This window comes from Dermacentor albipictus, chromosome 3, assembly GCF_038994185.2.
Source record: "Dermacentor albipictus isolate Rhodes 1998 colony chromosome 3, USDA_Dalb.pri_finalv2, whole genome shotgun sequence".
NCBI classification, from domain to species: domain Eukaryota; kingdom Metazoa; phylum Arthropoda; class Arachnida; order Ixodida; family Ixodidae; genus Dermacentor; species Dermacentor albipictus.
Window position 1 is genome coordinate 22,444,266 of NC_091823.1, and position 17,299 is coordinate 22,461,564.

Below are 17,299 nucleotides of genomic sequence, written 5' to 3' on the forward strand. Positions count from 1 at the left end.
ATTCGCTTACCTCCCTGAAGAAGGCAGTGTAGAAAAGTGATGCGTATGTGTTGGTGAATTGGAAGGCAAAAAGCTTGATGACTAATGCGTCATTGTACATACTTCTCGTTCTGTGGTTTTCTGAAATGCGAAAGGAAAGACTCAGTCCAATGTCATAAACAATGTGTGCTAATATCTGTTTATTTTTATTAGTTTGTTTCTATATTTACTCTAAATAAGCTTGTGATTAGGCGCGAGCAAAAACCACCCCGCTTATATAACGCGTTTAAGCATACTTTGACTGGACTTACCCCACTCTGTCAGCTGGATTGCAGCGTATGAATATATCTGCAGAACAAAAAACCGCAGTCATTTAGAACAAGTAACAAATTGTCAGGAGTTTATTAATGTACTTTTGGGCTTAAACAATACTGTACGTATGCAGGAATTACTATTTGCTTGGTGATATATTCTTTAGTGAACCATTGTCTAAAACGCGTACTTGAGTTGATTTAGTTGCTGTCAAAACTGCTACTCAATTACTAGAGTTAAATAAAGAAAGCGTGGCTTCTAGCGAAGTAAATACATAACGGCTGCGAATGGCGCGTCTGGGTGGTCGTCGTACCTTTCCCAAAACCATGATGGAGATGGTGTTGAGCATCGGTGCGACGATGGAGCCGTGCACAACTTCACAGGTTGTCTCACCGTTGCAGTACGCGTTGTACATGTATACTTGATATAAAGTTACGGCCAGCACGCTGATTAATACCACGATGGACTGAAAGAGAAAAAAAATGGCGTACGTAACACATAGGCTCGCTGATAGGCTGGCTAATATGCTTACTGAGCAGTTAGATCCATGTCACTATCAAGGCCCGATTAGACTTCTCTTTATTTCGATTTTAGAAATTACTGATTCAGAGTTGGTTTCCTTCAAGCACGACCGAACGTGAGTTAACTTGTGCTTGAAATAGAAAGAATAAGTTATTTGAACAAAAATGTGACAGTTCCTTCTTGGAAATGCACCACAAGACCAATTTAAGTAATCTGGTGGGATTATAATATATCCTGTACAAAACATGTATGATCGCATCGGATTATTAGATATGCTGCTTATGTGGTTTGTGTTATTTTTTTCTACATAGGGTTAAGAAAGCAAAGCGGAGGTGGGATGGGTTGGGAAATAGAAAGCGAGAAGGAGTTCTAGCATTGGCATAGCTGTGACATGAGGTATGGAGGATGGTTAAGCTGTAATTTGTTCCTTGCTTGATACACATAAATGCTTTCTTTAGGCAGCCTCTAGTCCAACTTGAATGATAAACATGACTCATTTCAATAGAGAAATTGATGAAACCGGGTAATGCACCAACCGGCAAAATGTGAACAATTAGAGTATGAAGTTAACAATTCTTAACTCTGCAGCAAAAAGCGGTTGCAGTTTCAAATGGTTCAAGAGGTACAAAATTATTTATTTCATGTGATTCCAGCAAATACTACCATTTTGTATATAGCACGTTCGCATAACCCATGCAAACAAAGACAGTATTTTAAGTAAACCATAAAATAATTAAGTAAGTTTGCTCGCTCTATGCACTCTGTGAGGTGATTATGGAGTGAAGATGTCTGTCTTCATAACAGAATCGTAGAGGATGTAAGCATGATACTTCTTTGGGATGGTTCATTTTCGTCAGTCCCAGCAGCACTATTTCAGAGCATATATCAAAAGAATGAAAGTCTCCGCCCACTATAATTTGAAAACCATTGTCAGAACACGCCCTTTTTGAAGGCCGATATCATAAGCTATCTCAGCAGATGTTGTCGAAGGCATTACTACAATTCTTGAAGACAAGAAACCTGCGAAAACGGTTTTATCATTAAGATGTCTTTATTGTGCTGTACGTGGTCATGTGCTGTTGTAGCCTGCGTTGACCGCTACCTGTGGGGATCATGTGACTGCGCTCTCTGACACTACATCTATCTACTTTCTTCTTATCTTTGTACCTCCACCTCTCCTTGTCTTATCCTTCAGTGTACGGTAGGAAACCGTATTTTATGCTGTGGTTAACCTACCTGCTTTTATCCTTGTTTACTCTCTCTATCTGTTAAGTCTTTATTTAAATACAACAGATCGCATTAAGATCGCTTTAGTAAGTTTAGCATCCTGTCGTTGACAAGCCACCGTGCTTACAGAAATACTGTACTTTGGGACATTCTCCAGTGCTTTCTTTTCTTCTTTTTTTTTTTCAGCTGGTGCAAGTAGGAAGGAAACAACGCGCACACATGTCACGCGCCATTACGTAAGAAGGAGAAGCTGTAAATTTCCACACAGCGAATCAGTGAATGTTGTGTCATCTCCGCGTCCGACGAGCCTGAATCACATGAATATCACAAACACTGACAAGCGAGCAAACGTAGGATTACATTTCATAATAATACGTTCGAGTTTCAGTTTACGCCACTAGCCCGTGTACATTTGATGTTCGTTTTCACGTGTTATAAGGTCCATGCGCGGGGGAAAATGCACGTTGCCGCATAACGACAAAAAATAATTTTTTGTTGCTTGAAAAGGAACGATGTGAAAGATACCCCAATAAATTATTCAGTAGCCTATTCTAAGTGCTGTAGTCCATTTAGTTCTATCAAGATGTCAAAAACTGAACTGCTCTACGCTCTCTCGGTGAGAATAAAATAAAGTTGAGAAGAACTAAACATAGAGACAGTAAACTTTGCATGCGGGGTGTGGCAACTGCCCCAAATTGTTTTCTCTTCTCTATCTTCTTTACTGCTCAATCACAGAACGGCCAAGAACGTAACGTAGCGTGCTGTAGCAGTGGTGACTAAGGCTATTCGAATTATTCCCCTTGATCTAAATGAAAAGAGTGTTTATATATGATGAAAGGATGAAAGTCTCCAGGATTATAAATGTTACTTACGTCGACACAAAATCATCTCTGGTGTAAAAAAGAGAGTCGCAGTTTCGCCAGAAAGGCGAAGCATCGATTGCGATAGCAAATCAGTAGACAGCTATACCAAGTTAGGATAGTAGTTTTATCCGCCGTAATAACTTGGAAAGATTCGCTTGCTAAGTGAGTTAACTAGCATGGTATCAGCGCGCACAAGCGAACATGAACACACCCCACTCGATGAGCCCGGATATACTCGCTGTCAAAACGCCGGTGTGGGCCGGTGTGATCAAGCACCGCGGCAGCAGCGAGCGAAGTGACTTTCGTGTGGTCTACCGCTTCAACGCAAGAGCGAAGAGGACGCAGCGCGCACAAAGGTATGAGCCGTCTGCAGATCACTTTCAAGATACGGCCGCGCGGCCGTGCAAAGTACGCACTTGGCAGAGTCGAAGCCACTTCCCCATCCCTCCCGCGCTGCCTCGCGGTTTCGTCCATATATGTCGCGCGACATTGAGTGGCGATCGTCAGTTGCCCTTGCGCCCCGTCGCGAAATGCGCCATTACAGCCGGAGCACAACGCCCCCCTCCTTCTATGGTCTTTAACGCGACGGAATACGGCGCGTTTTTTCCCTCTTTCTTCCTTCGCGCGCGCCAGATTGGGCCGCGATCGTCAGCTTACCTCCTCGCGTACTTTCACTCGCGCATACAGCCTACGACGCGCGGCAACGGTGTTAACGCCCTTGGACTTTATACGAAACATCACGGCGACGGCAAAAATGCGCCTTAAGTGTACATATAGTTGCTATCAATAAAACAAAATTAAGGATGAGGGAAAAGTGGGAGATGATGAGAGGTGAGCGGTCACTGAACGAAATGTAAGGCGCACCGCGTCATATACAACCCATTGGCCAATGTTGCCGACGTACCATCATTACGAAGAATCCCACCGAGCAGCAGTACTTGGCGATGCGGTGCGACATGGGGTAGTGCCAGCTGAGCTCGCCCGTGATGGGGTCCCGCACTGCGACGGTGCCGTAGTACTGCGGCATCTCGGGCTCCTCGGCCGAGAAGTGGTCCACGTTCCAGCGGTGGGCCAGCGACGCCTGGCGCCGCTTCCAGATCTCCAGGAATACGGTGCCTGTGCCCGCGAGCGCAGAACGTGGTGAGGAGGCGAGCCGTTTACGGCGCACCCAAAGTGTTTCACGCAGGCACCATACTCGATAACAGATTGGCGTTGCTTGGCTCAACCACGGGAGAAATATTTGTCGCTTACTTTGTCATGGCTTGATCAGTTAGCGTAAGTATGACGTTTTTCGTTGCTAACTTGAATTTTACTTCATTGTTTGCTTCAACCGAAGCTTCTTTTATTATTTGTTTTTTACAGCTACTCAGAATTATAACTCGTTTTTTCACAGGTCTCCAAAAATGCGAATTCTTTGGTGCGTACACATTGCTTTACTTGGGCGGCACTGGAGCTCGGTGCAACACTAGTAGCCTCTTTATATGCTCTGCACGAAGAACGAATGTGATTGGCATAATGTACAGCTTGACCTAATTGGAAAAATAACATATTTATGACTGCAACTTGGCTTCAGTAGAGCTAATATAAGAAGCCACAAGTACCCTCGAAGCCGACTTTCTTCGCAGCCATCTGTACCACCATATTTGGAGCTGTCGCAGACACAACGTCAGCCTTCTAACAATTATACCATAAATCATATGTACTGCCTTAGCGTCTACTGTGGAATGCGACCAGTAGTTCATTGATCTTCCTGCAGGCAACTTTGCCACTCGTAAAAGAGCAAATATCAGGCACAAAACGCTCTGCCGTGTCGGCTTTTTTTCTTTTCTGCGCATGAAGCAGTATGGGCAAAGCTATAATGCTACACTAGAATGGTTCGTAAGAAAACATTTCAGCCAATGCTGGTGCCGGAAATATTATTAGCGATGGTGTCCGGCCAATGCCAAAGAATACTTACGAAGGGAAACTTTAGGAATGAGACCCCTGCTGCAGGTTTTATTACCGACCGCATCAGCCGCACTGGAATGGAGGTGCGATGCAAAAATGCTGGTGCATTTAGAGTTGTGTATGTTGAAGAATTTTGGGTAGTTAAATTTAGCCAGGATTCTCCGCTCTGGCGTCTCTCACAGCCACAGTGTTGCCTTGGCGCGGGACTCTCCTCAAACCCACGCACTAAACCCAAATGATCAACTGAACCAGTCATTTGTCCTTGTTTATATTGTTAGAAAAGTGATGGGTGTTCTGTAAAGGGATAAGTTAGCATGCAAAAAATATTCTAAAAGGCCGTACTAATATAATCCGTAAAGAGCGTGCTCGGGTAAAGGAGAGAACGAATTGGGACGAAGAAAAAAACAGGAAGATGGAGTGAGTGAGTGAAAACTTTATTGTAAATGCCCGGCGATTTGGGCGGGGTGGGGCCATAAGCACCCCAACCTAGGTGACAGCCACGAGTCCTTGGACTCGGGAGGCTTCCTCGGCGGCCGCAAGCTAAGCAGCATTGGGCTCGGTCAGTACTTGGGAGGGAGGAAGAGGGAATAAAACTGAAATACTCTCATATACACAATGATCATGCGAGAGTACCAGCAGCATGCGTAGCCTGCCACCTCTGTCAAAGGGATACGTCACTACACCCACGACACTGGAGTTACCGTATGCCCACGTGAAACCGATGCGCACGAACCATTTCACCAGAATTATGAACTTTTCCGATCCTGACTTCAATAGCCATGGTACGACCGGCACTGCCGTGTTCATAGAGTGTTGGTATTAGGCGCATAATTATATTTTAGCTCAGCTTTATTGATACGCTGACAAGTAAGTACGCTACAAACAGGGCTAAGGTGACTCAGAAACGCTGGCCAACGTTTTTTCTTCTTCAAAGGTGGCCGCGTCATTCTCGTCAGGTTAGTTTTAACAGGTTAATGGAGTGACGTCACTTATACGGTCGTTATCAGTGACGGCTGGTTGTAAAGGGAGACTGAAAAGAAAATGAGCGATGTCGTTTGACGACTCTAGGCGTGGTTCTTCTCAGACATGGGGACAAGAGCAGGAGAGTGGGAAGGGGTAGAAAAAAATAAAAGAATAAGAAAATAGAGAAAGAGAAGCACATCGGACGGTGGGGTGCTGGGGAAGCGAGAGGTTAGGGAGCCTCCGGAAGTGTCGTAGGCGGCGTGCGTATGTGGTTTTAGAAGAGCCGGTCGGTGTGCGAGTAACAAAAAGACGAGTTGAAAGAATGACTTTTGTAGCGTAGCAGCAATGTGTCGGGTAATTTTGAACGTGTTATGATGGCGACACACAGTCTGGGGGCAATGGATAGAGTAGTTGGAAGGCTTGGTCTTACAAGGAACGTTAGCCTCAGTAGCTCGGCGTAGGCGTCGTCGCAGCAGCATGCAGAAGTGGCGCGACTCTGTATGATCGAGGCGCCGAAAAAAGGTATCCTGGCGTCTGAGACTTTAGCATGTGTCGGTGCCGGCCTTTAAAAAAATAATAAAGGCATAGAGTAAAAAAAGAAATAAAAAAAAGAAAGAACAAATAGAAGGGTGACAGCACAAACAACGGGAGGGGGCAGGTGTACATGGGAAAAGGGGTCGTGCGTTTGATATATGAGTGTTAGGGGGGAGGCAGGGAAGAAGCGGAAATGGAGGAATAGGTGAGATTGCGAATCGAGGTTAGCTGGCGCCATAACGTGTTTTGTGCGTTTGTTAATAATGTGAGAATTTCTGGTTCAAGTTACAGCTTTTAGTGATTCTAAGTTGCATGTGCCAAATTGATCCCCGTCGGGCGTAGGTGCTTAAACTTGTGTCTACAAGTGTAAGAGGCATGATTCTGTATATTTTCTCTCACGAGGGGAACGGAAATTTGTTTGTAGTATATAGAGCCTTACTTTATCGAATATATGACCATGTTCATTGAAGTGGCTGGTTACTGCTTTAGATAAATTCTGTTTTGTATCTGCGCGATGGCCGTTGAGTCTTGCATGGATTTGTTGTCCAGTCCCACCTATGTATTGTTTGTTATAAGTGGCACATTCAAGACAGTAGACTACGCTGATTGACGTGCAGGTGCCCCCCAAACATAAACAACATCCTACGAAAATACCACCCGATATTATAACGTAACGAGTGTCTGAGGAAGGCCTTCCCGGTGGTACCAAAGGCGACCTGTCGCCACAATAGAAACTTTAAAGACATGTTAGTTCGCACAAAAGTCAGCCGAGATCGTTCCCCCGTAATAAAGCATGTTCTCGCCCCCGATGCAAAACCTCCAGGAACCTTCAAGGTGACCTTAAAATTAAAAGCGCCGCAAATAGCCATACACACGATGTGAAAACTAGCTTTACTTGCACTAGTTCCGGTGTAATTTGTACGCTTGAACGGTCCTTCTTTAAGAAACAATATATCGGCGAAACGGGACAATCAATGAATGTCAGCTTTAACGGACATCGCGCAGACACAGCTAAATAGCTTCCCAAAGCCGTCGCCGAGCATTTCAACCAACCAGGTCATAACTTTGATGAAATTAAGCTGTACATCCTAAAGTCAAATTTCCGTTCTGCGCGAGACAGAAAATACAGAGAAGCATACCTCAGCGATAAGTTCAAGACATTGAAACCAATAGGTTGCAGTGTCAATGTTTCAAAGGAAGCTGTAGAATCTATTTGCTATAATATATTTCAAACTATGTTTCAGAGGAAGCTGTGGAATCTATTTGCTATAATAGATTTCAAAATATAGACAACAGCACCTAGTTATTTTTATTTCTAATTGGGTTGCTTAGCTTTCTTTCCTTTCTTTCGCTTTATTACTTATATATTTATTCATTTTTTGTTCTTCCACGAGTACCATTTCTTTCCGCTACTTTTATTCCCTCTTTCAGAGACACGATAGTTCACTGACTTCTATATAATATTTGGGGTTTTACGTGCCAAAACCACTTTCTGATTATGAGGCACGCCGTAGTGGAGGACTCCGGAAATTTTGACCACCTGGGGTTCTTTAACGTGCACCTAAATCTAAGCACACGGGTGTTTTCGCATTTCGCCCCCATCGAAATGCGGCCGCCGTGGCCGGGATTCGATCCCGCGACCTCGTGCTCAGCAGCCCAACACCATAGCCACTGAGCAACCACGGCGGGTTCACTGACTTCTAACAAAGCAGATAAAAATATCCCCCTTCCCCGCCCCTTGTCGTCGTCCAGGCCCCTTCCACGAAAAAAAAAGGGATCCACGTTGACTCGTCAACCGACTGACACACGACGCTACCTCACATTCCTCCAGCGACGTTGAATAGCACACCTTTCTATTAAATTCTACACCCTCGCCGCTAACACACTCTCATTAGTTGCCTCACCCCCCCCCCCCCCCCCCGGCTTATCCCACTCTCCTCTTTAGAACTGTACCTATCGGAGGAAAGCATATGTCACCTTGAAAACGACCACTTGTCGAAACATTGGCTCCGGCTTTCACCTTGTTCACGTTGTGCTTATCCTTTATATTGTATCATAGTATCTGACGCCATATTGCTATCTCGAAATTTCTAAGTATATGGTGTCTCGTTCCCTTGTATCCAGTTCTCCTCTAAGCGTTATGTCGCTCTTGTTTCTTGGCGTATGATACTCACGAGCAATGAATAACTACTGGGCCACCTGCTTCCGTTCAGCAGAAGCAGTGCGAGGAGCAGGCTGCGCGCTATCGCTTTTACATCTGCGTCCTTCAATGCTGTGTCGGCGGCACTCTTCGATCTTATTATGCCCTATTTATGGCTTCTGTGTCAAATAGGATTGACGGTCCCCTTGACACGGTCCCATTCTACGAAATATCGATTACGAATATGGATTAATAACAGCGACCATGCTCTTGTAAGCCGTTTCCGTCCGTTTCGGTCGGAAATGATGGTCTCTGGTAGGTTCCTTTTTGACATTAGACTTGCCTGCAAGAATAAGAAGGGCTGTAATAAAATAGAAGCACTTAATACGCTTGTATTATTATTTATCGCAGATTGCCTTCACTTTACGTCGGTGAAAAAAGGGTAAAAAGAAAGCCGCTTCTCAAGCGTGAAAGCATTATTTGGTCAGAGGGCACTCTAGTGTTCTCACGTAGAAAGCTATGTACACTTAGTCTGCGCAATGTCTCCAAATAAACGGAATCGTCGAGTGGATGAGGAAAAAATTACAGCGTGCGAAAGGGGCCCTTCGCTTACAGTGATCAGCGCCCCCATACAACGAAAGAAGTTACTGATTACGAGTCACTGGATTCTTGGAGGCGATAATATTGCCCTGAGTGAGGAAAGACACGCTATCGCAGCACTAGCAGGCAGCTGCGGTTCATACTCTAAAGCTTGAATCGGTTTCATGGTCTACAGTAATTTTTGTAAGGAGAGATTGACACAAGCGCCAGAAAAACTATTTCTCTGGGAACAGCTGAAGCGCGGATGTTAATCATGACATTGCGTGCAAGTGAGTGCACGTGTCGGTCTGTGCGTTTGTGCTTGTGTTCATGAGCGCGCGTGTATATGTTCGGACGAGCGGTTAATTGCTCTTTCCTGCGCGCATACTTATCTTGTGATTTCTCATAAGCGCGCTGCCTACGCCTTGTAGTCCCACGAAACACGCACGCGCAGCCATGTCGTGTGTTTAGACTGAAAGGCTTCGACAGCATCGCTTTGTTAGGCGAAAATATTGAGTCGCTAGAACATGTGGTGTCGCGGAGCAACGTCCCCTTTCTTGTCGCGCCTGGGGAAATGACGGCATTTGAGGGCGTGCAACTGCATATTCGGTCATCAGAACAGGCGCGTATTAGACGCTGCGAGCATATTCAGAAGGCAGGTGCTCTAGCCAGCTGCCCGGCGCTATCGAGTAGGTGCTTACGGATGCTCGCAACAGTGCAGTGCGAATTACGGTGACAGTCAGGGAGCACTCGTCTATAGCTGTCGTTTACTCAGACCTGCGCTCCGAAGCGCAAACACTAGCGGGCTGCGTAAGTAATACAAAACAGGTTATTCACTTTCTACGTGAATGTCATCAAGCAGTCCGAAAGGACAGCTACAGTTTTACCGGGGCCCTTCACTCTTGCCTAGCAATAATCCGGGCCGGAACCGCGATATTTTTCACACGCTGGGCGTACCGTAAACTAACATCTCGCTTTCACGGCGAACGTGCTGGCGAGAGAACCAGCGCAGCGTCACTTCAACGACCGGTGCGACTTGGCCATTTTCCGTGGCCTTGCATGCAACAAATCGTCGAGAAGATCGGTCGATGAGCACCTCCGGTAATGGACTCGACACACGGCGGAATTGAGGAAAGAGAGAGGGCGAGAGGAAGGGAACACAAAGCCGTGCTAGCCACTCACCCCACAGGCAGACCGTGAAAGCGAAGAAGGGTGTGAGGAAGGTGTCACCGGCAGCCTTGATGACGTCCACGGTGTAGATGATGGCGTTCACGTCACTGCGAGCGAAATCACGGAATGAGCGTCGGCGCATTGACCGCGTGACATGCCGGCAGCTTTAGTTCCCCTCTCTCTCTTCCGTGGAACTGGCCTGCGTCTACACGACTCGCCACTTGTGCGTCGATGGTCTATGCTGCTCGAGTTACCGTAGCTGAGTGCGATTAATGGCGGTGGCGAATCAGACATTCTTGTACCCTGTATTTCTTGCGAAAATACCCGAGTGTCAAAACGACCGGTACTTCTGTTCAGTTTCCAATGTACTTCGATTTTCAAAAACCAGGCAACTGAGCTCTCACTCTGTTCTTCGAAATTTATTTCTTTTTCAGAAAAAAAATATAGATATAATCATTGGAAGAGAGGAGTCTGAGGCATATGTCGGCTTAGCAATAGCGATGCAGCAGTGTCTCACACGCAATCATGGATCGACTACTGAATTCCATCCAACTAGTTTAATTCTCCAAAGTGTTCCTTGTTATAATGCATGCAGATTGTTCAATGGAATAAATGCAGATACATACTACGAAGAAGTGGTGTTACGCATGGAGCATCTTTTAACAACGTTTCAAATCATAATTTTCGTGTGAGGAATTTCATCGCATCATACGCATCCGACTCAGCTAGAGAGAGTGAAGAGGATATAAAACTGGACGAGTTGGTATTTATTCATGGCAAATAAGCAATAGTGCACTGAAAACGAGGACGAATGAAGACGTGAACACAGCACAAGTACTGGTGTTGTGCCTACGTCTTCCTTTGTCCTCGTTTCCAGTGCGCTGTTGCTCATTTGCCATGAATAGAGACAGTGTTCGAGTTTCGCGGTACTGCCAGTCGGAAAAAGAAATCTAATAAGAAAGAAGCATTTCCACGTGTAATATACCGCAAATAAAAAAAGAGATAGATAGATACGATAAAGAAAGTGTTGTCATTGATTACTCACGTGTAATTTACGGTGCTGCTGTCGTTTTTAAGGACGTCCTTGTCACTCGTCACTCTGCAAGTATAACAAACGCCAATATTAGTAATATCAGGTTTATACGAAGGTGGGCTTTTGCGCACAAACTGGAGGACGAATACAGGTTTATAAATTTGACGCATTAAAAGGAGTTGCGCAATTCGAGCGCCTGCTGAAGGAGCAACCTAAATGCTATACCACAATACATTCACCAAGACGGAAAGCTTAAATGGCGAATATAGAATAAATGTGGGCTCAATACTGTATGCAGTATGTTGCACAGTTTTCTTTCAAGCACATGAATGTGAAGTACATGACACAAGCTCCAAGAGGATGCATTTGAAAGAAAGAAAGAAAGAAAGAAAGAAAGAAAGAAAGAAAGAAAGAAAGAAAGAAAGAAAGAAAGAAAGAAAGAAAGAAAGAAAGAAAGAAAGAAAGAAAGAAAGAAAGGAAGGAAGCGTACAAACAAACGTTAAAACGGCTCAATATGTCATTCGAAAACACTAAACAAGTGCTCTTTGCAGAAGTTAATCAGGATAACAAGGCCTTAAATGAAAGTCCGCAATAGGCTTCTAATAGAGAAAAAGAAACATTCACGATAAGAAGGATGTATAAGTTGCATAGAAAATCCTGCTGTTCTGGAGTAAGTGATTAGAAAACAAACGGGACGAGGAAGAGAGAGACAGGAGGGGATGACATATTAAAAAAATAAGCACTCTCGCGCACATATGAAAGCCTCCAGGGTTGCGTACTTCCGCATTCGGAGTTATGTGTTTAACGTTCGCAAATTTGTTCGCACTCGGGCACCGAATGAAGTGAGAAGTATACCATCAAGTGCAAATAGATTGAAGCAGGCACGTACCCAGGATTTTTTTTTTTCGGTGGGTGCCCAACCCAAGGTAACATTTCTATGAAAATGAGGGGCGGGGGTGGGGGTGAGGGGGAAGCTTTACTAGTACAAACATGAATAATGCCTACCGTTCGCCATAAAGACGCGCAAACCTGCAAAAAAGAAATGAAATAAGGTGTATCTCACAGTTACGCCTGTGAGATGCACCACTCCTTTACTTGACAAACAAGGAACCACATCAAATGGACTCGCACAGGAAAGAAGCGCAGGAAGAACACTGCCAAGAACAAGTAAACAAGCGAAAGCCTGAAATAAAGATTTCTAGTAGTGTCTTTTGAATTAGCTCTGGAAGAAATGTATAGAAATATGTTTTTACGCAACAATCACAGTTCTTTTGAATCCATCTTTTAGTGCTCTACCAAGTGCCAAAACTGACTCGCATTGTGATTTAGGAAGTTGCGTAATGATGCGTTGCCGCCGGTCCCGTATAGCTGCGTAGAGTGCCGGACGCTACGGTTCTGAACGTACTGCGCCCACCGCGGTAGGTTAGAAAATAACCCACATAAGCACAGCAGAGGAGTGGCTACGTCAGGTGGCTCGAATGATAACTGTAGAAGAGTCATTCAAAACATACAGAATCGTTCTCCACTTCCGGCGGCGTTTTCTGTACTTACCTTTTTAAATTAAAAGATGTTGATCCATAAATGTTTTCACAAACAACGGTTAAATTTCTTAATTTTCGCTTTTAATTCCTGTTCGGCTGTTGCCTCGGCTCTCTCCCTTAGTAGATCGCGTAATTTCTTAACTTCTTGCGACTCTTGTATCCAGTTGCCAATTTGTGCGAGAAGTGCTCTACAATTAGGGAAAAACCAGACGAGGTAACGGGTTACATTAATATTGCTCATGGGTTTAGCGGTTGATGCAGGGCTTGATGACGGACGCTGTTTCCCATGATCTTATTTTCCTCCTTTCTAACCCATATCATGGTTCCGAGGATCTGCCAGCATTGCGCTGAGTCGTCACTCGAGGAAGTGATGAGGCAAAAGCAAAAGTTAAAGGCAGCTGGCATTTTCTCCAGCCGCAAATTGTTCCAAGAGCATGAGGACCAGCTTACAACGAACTGAATCCCTTTCCTTGTCCCTGGATGAGTCTAAACAAAGAACGTTGAATTACCCAAGAACAGCGATGCGTGTGACCGTTGCAATAGATGGTGACAACTGAACGCATCTCGAGTTAATCGCGCGGGCACCAAATCAATGAGAAAACTGGCCTTCACATCCCAGAAGATGCCGATAACTACCGCCATCCAAAAGAAGTGAAAGATGCAGCAAAATGCTGAGCGCCGAATAGCTGTCAAGTCTCAAGCTTGATTTGGAGGCGCTTCAGGAACGTGTGTAAAGAGTGGTGCTGTAGGCAGAGGAGGGGGGGGGGGGGGTGAGGGTATGCACTTAACTTCAGGGGGGGGGGCCACCCGGGCCCCCCCGGGCCCCCCCGGACCCCCACTTGGGCACGTGCCTGGATTGAAGCGATCAAGCTGGCACGTTTGTTCCTCCAATATTTTAAAAGACGTGACAATGTGCTTTACTTTATGATAAAAAAAAAATTCCTGTGGTATTTTGGGTGCTAATTTATTTCTAAGCCTAGCAAACCACGCATTGCGCCTCCCACTTGTAAACTGTTATCATGCTGGCATTTTAAACTGAGCAACTTTTCACATTTAAAGGCAACAGTTTTCTAGCTGCGTAAAAACTTGTTTCAGCCGTGCTGGTTTGAACATTTAGATTATTTTTGTTTAGCATCGTCCGAAAGTTAGATGATTTAGAACAACAGTTTATCGGTAGTTATGGCACTGCGTGCCATGTCACGCACGTTATAATGTGATGCGTGCCCGTTGCGTTTACCTATAAATTACCTACCGTAATATTTACTTCAACGGATGCAACCTCCAAGCCCGACTCAAAAGCAGTGCGACTACTACCTTCTGTTTAAACTAACAGCACCGCTATCACCTCTAAACGTGAAAAATTGCGTGCCTTCATAAAGGTTTCCGCGCAAACTCGCTGGCAGCCCTCAAGTGTTGCCCCGCTTCGCCTTGTGGCGCACTCCAAGCCCGCGAGACGACTCACTTCTCGATGATGCCAAAGAAGAAGACGCCGAGGCCGATGACGGCGGGGACGACCAGGGAAGCGATGAAGGTGCCCACCCACGCGAAGTAGAAGGAGATCTTCTCTCCGAAATAGTCCCGGATGCTGTCCAGTGGCTGGCCGCCCATCAGCTTGCGCCACTGGTGGTCCAGTGCAGCGCGCGTGTCCCCGGATGCGGCGGCGGCGGCGGCCGGCGCCATGGGCGAGAAACGATCGTCGTCGAGGACGTGCACCGAGTCGGTCACCTTGAGGGCGGACAGGGGCTGCGGCCGAGCAGGCGGCGCCTCGCCCGGCACCCACACGGGCTCCAGCGTTGACCGCTCGTGGACCACGAACGCGTCCAGGTACACGTTCTTCATCAGCAGGTACGAGAGCCCTGCCAACGAAGAGCACGGTTCCGGCTGTCGACTGTACACGGCGCGGTTTGTACGTACGCGAACCGCCCGAATGTAGCATGCACCTACAAAGGATGTGAGTGTAGGTACAAGTGTGGGCCCCTCATGGTTGAATCGGTTGAGAGAGTGACTTGCCTGATCAAGAAGGCGTCCCACGTTCTACACCAGGACGAGGACGATTTTCTCTTCAATGGGAAGCTTCTTTGCTAGAAGCGTATAGGGGTTTCCCTTGTGGATTCGGGCTACATTCACGTGTATATCAAATATTTTAAAAGAAATCTGGCTACACATTATGGAAATAATTATACATAATTATTTCTCTTTTCTCATTAGGTGCGCAATGTTTTCCTTATTCACTTCAATTATGTCACTGTACCGGCAGACTCGAGCAGGTTACTCGAATCTGCGGTTGAGTACTTCGGCGCGAATCTACGTCTACGCGAATCAATGAGTAAATATTCCCCGCAATTTTTCAAGAAAATTTTAATTTACAGGCGTGACACTGGCAAGCAAGGAAAAAAATTAACGTTTCCACAATTGTCACGGTGCTGGCAAACGTGGCAAGGGTCTCATATGCGTTCAATAATGATGAACCTGAGTTAATAATCTTCACGTAATGTATTGTGGTCAACCTTGTTATATATGCGATAACGGACTACAGTTATGCATCCCCGGCGCGTCCTGCTTCGGGAGCTGCCAACCCACGGTCCAGTCCCGGTCCCAGATTTAGTGTACCCGTTGCCCCTTTTGTTTGCTAGAGACGCCACCAAATATTGCTAAGTAATGACAAGTTGTGTACACTCACTCACGTCCGCCATTCAATGCAGCATACGTGATAGATTGCGTATGCTTCATTGCATTACACAAATGTGCTGCGGTGAAGCCATTATAGATAGTGTGAAAAGTTTTTTGGTCTGCAAACAGACGGTAATACGTTCTCAAAGGAATCGCTTTACTCCCGCATTTAGTTCTTAAGGGAAGAAATTTCTTCTGTTTATACCGTAGATAACTATGAGATAACTTAATAACATATTTGCGAAATCTCGGTCGAATGGTGCCATTTCTAAAGAACTAAAAAGTTCAGCGGAATATACAAGCAGCAGTCGGTGTAAGGAGACAATATGGCTCCCTAAAAGTTGTGACAACAGTGACTAAAATAACATGAGGTGTCAATATAGTAACGCTGCTCAGCGGACTGGGTTGTTTTCGTTCATGTCGCGTTCGTCCCGTTCCCTCACTGTGGGTGCCTCCCGGCATGCTGGCAGAGCTGTTTGGCCAGCCGAAAGGGCAAGAGTTACCTTTCTTTTTGTGGAACTCTGCAGGATTCGAAGTTTCGTCTTTGGCAATGTCGATGTTCGTAAGTACGTGGTGAGTCTGAAAAAAAAAAAGAAGAAACGTGCAGATCCAACGCACATGTTCGAGTCTTTGTGAAGCGATGCTATAGTGAAGCGGTTAAATAAATGCTCGCTATGGAGCCAGTTGTCGTTGACAGAGAGCGCTCTGCATAATTTAAAAAGCGGGTTAGCTTACCTGAGTGCCTGACTGGTTGGGTTTAACACATAAAAGCAAAGCGATGCCCGTGCTGTGGGGGACTTCATATAGTGGTTATGATGTCGTTTTGTCCCGTTAAAGTTCTTGAACATGCACCAAAACATTGACACAATCGCAGTTTTGCGACCACAAGTGGGAGTCGGAGCTGCGACATTATGCAGCAGCGTGTTGCGTTCATTTAGTCGCGTCTACTGAGCCCCTGCTCAGGGCTGCTGAATTAATAGACGAATCTGGGAGCGGTAAACGCCAGCGCGCAACCATCGCTCGCTCTTTCATTTACAACGAAGCTTGCGATATCAACAATCAAATCAGCATAGCATTCTTGACTCTTTTCTTTCAAGGTAGAGAAGCATAAAAAAATGTGATCGCGCCAGGTGCACTGCCAAGCGCAGGGAAAGAAGATAAGTGCAAGTGAGGGAACGAAAAATATAAATGACGCGCTGCCCAGTTTAGGAGCTATTTTTATGCACCGATTGCATCAACGAACGCGGAACAATGAGTGGCGTGGAAGCGGGGTGCGCAGTAGGCACCCTGCGTGCGCTTAGGCTGATTCTATAAAAAGGATCGAGCAGCATTTCCCGCAGTACACAAGGCCTATTCGGAGGCCCGCCTCTCTCCTGTATGGAAAGCGGTGTGTTTGCGCGTCATTCAGTCGTCATACGGTGACGTCGTGAAATGCGCTTCGGTGCCAGTGTACCGCTTCGGTGCCGGTTGTTAGCGCGCCACTGCGTGGGGCCCCTTTGGTTTCCAGGTAGCTCGCAAGGCCGGTCGATCGGTTCGACCCATTGTCGTTACTATGTAGCCGAAAGCATTTAGGTGTTCCTTTTCGTTTATTTAGGGGATGTTGTCTTGACACGTGGCATAAGCATAGGTGGTATACTCTCTGCTGGATGAGGGCGGTGAACCGGTGGTAGCCAACAAGCCCTGTTTGCGCGAGCTCTGAATTCCGATATTCGTTTATGCGAGAAAATTCATTGTTGGGTGGCACGGCTCAGGCGCTTCTATATTGTCACATTAGTTTCGCGTGACAGGCACGCTATATATAATTCGCACGGTTGCGGGG

At 45.9% G+C, this 17,299-nt stretch overlaps 1 protein-coding gene across 1 annotated transcript in view; it reads right to left on the reverse strand.

Annotated features, from left to right (window-relative positions):
* Positions 1–17,299, reverse strand: part of LOC135903914 (anoctamin-7-like) — an 89,830-nt gene that overhangs the window by 46,819 nt on the left and 25,712 nt on the right. Inside the window, exons 5-12 of the mRNA XM_070534901.1 lie at positions 15,984–16,059; positions 14,273–14,666; positions 11,282–11,335; positions 10,249–10,343; positions 3,808–4,019; positions 605–757; positions 291–327; positions 11–120 (exon numbers count right to left, since the gene is read on the reverse strand). Coding sequence (XP_070391002.1) covers positions 11–120; positions 291–327; positions 605–757; positions 3,808–4,019; positions 10,249–10,343; positions 11,282–11,335; positions 14,273–14,666; positions 15,984–16,059 — 1,131 coding nt within the window. The remainder of the gene's footprint in view (positions 1–10; positions 121–290; positions 328–604; positions 758–3,807; positions 4,020–10,248; positions 10,344–11,281; positions 11,336–14,272; positions 14,667–15,983; positions 16,060–17,299) is intronic.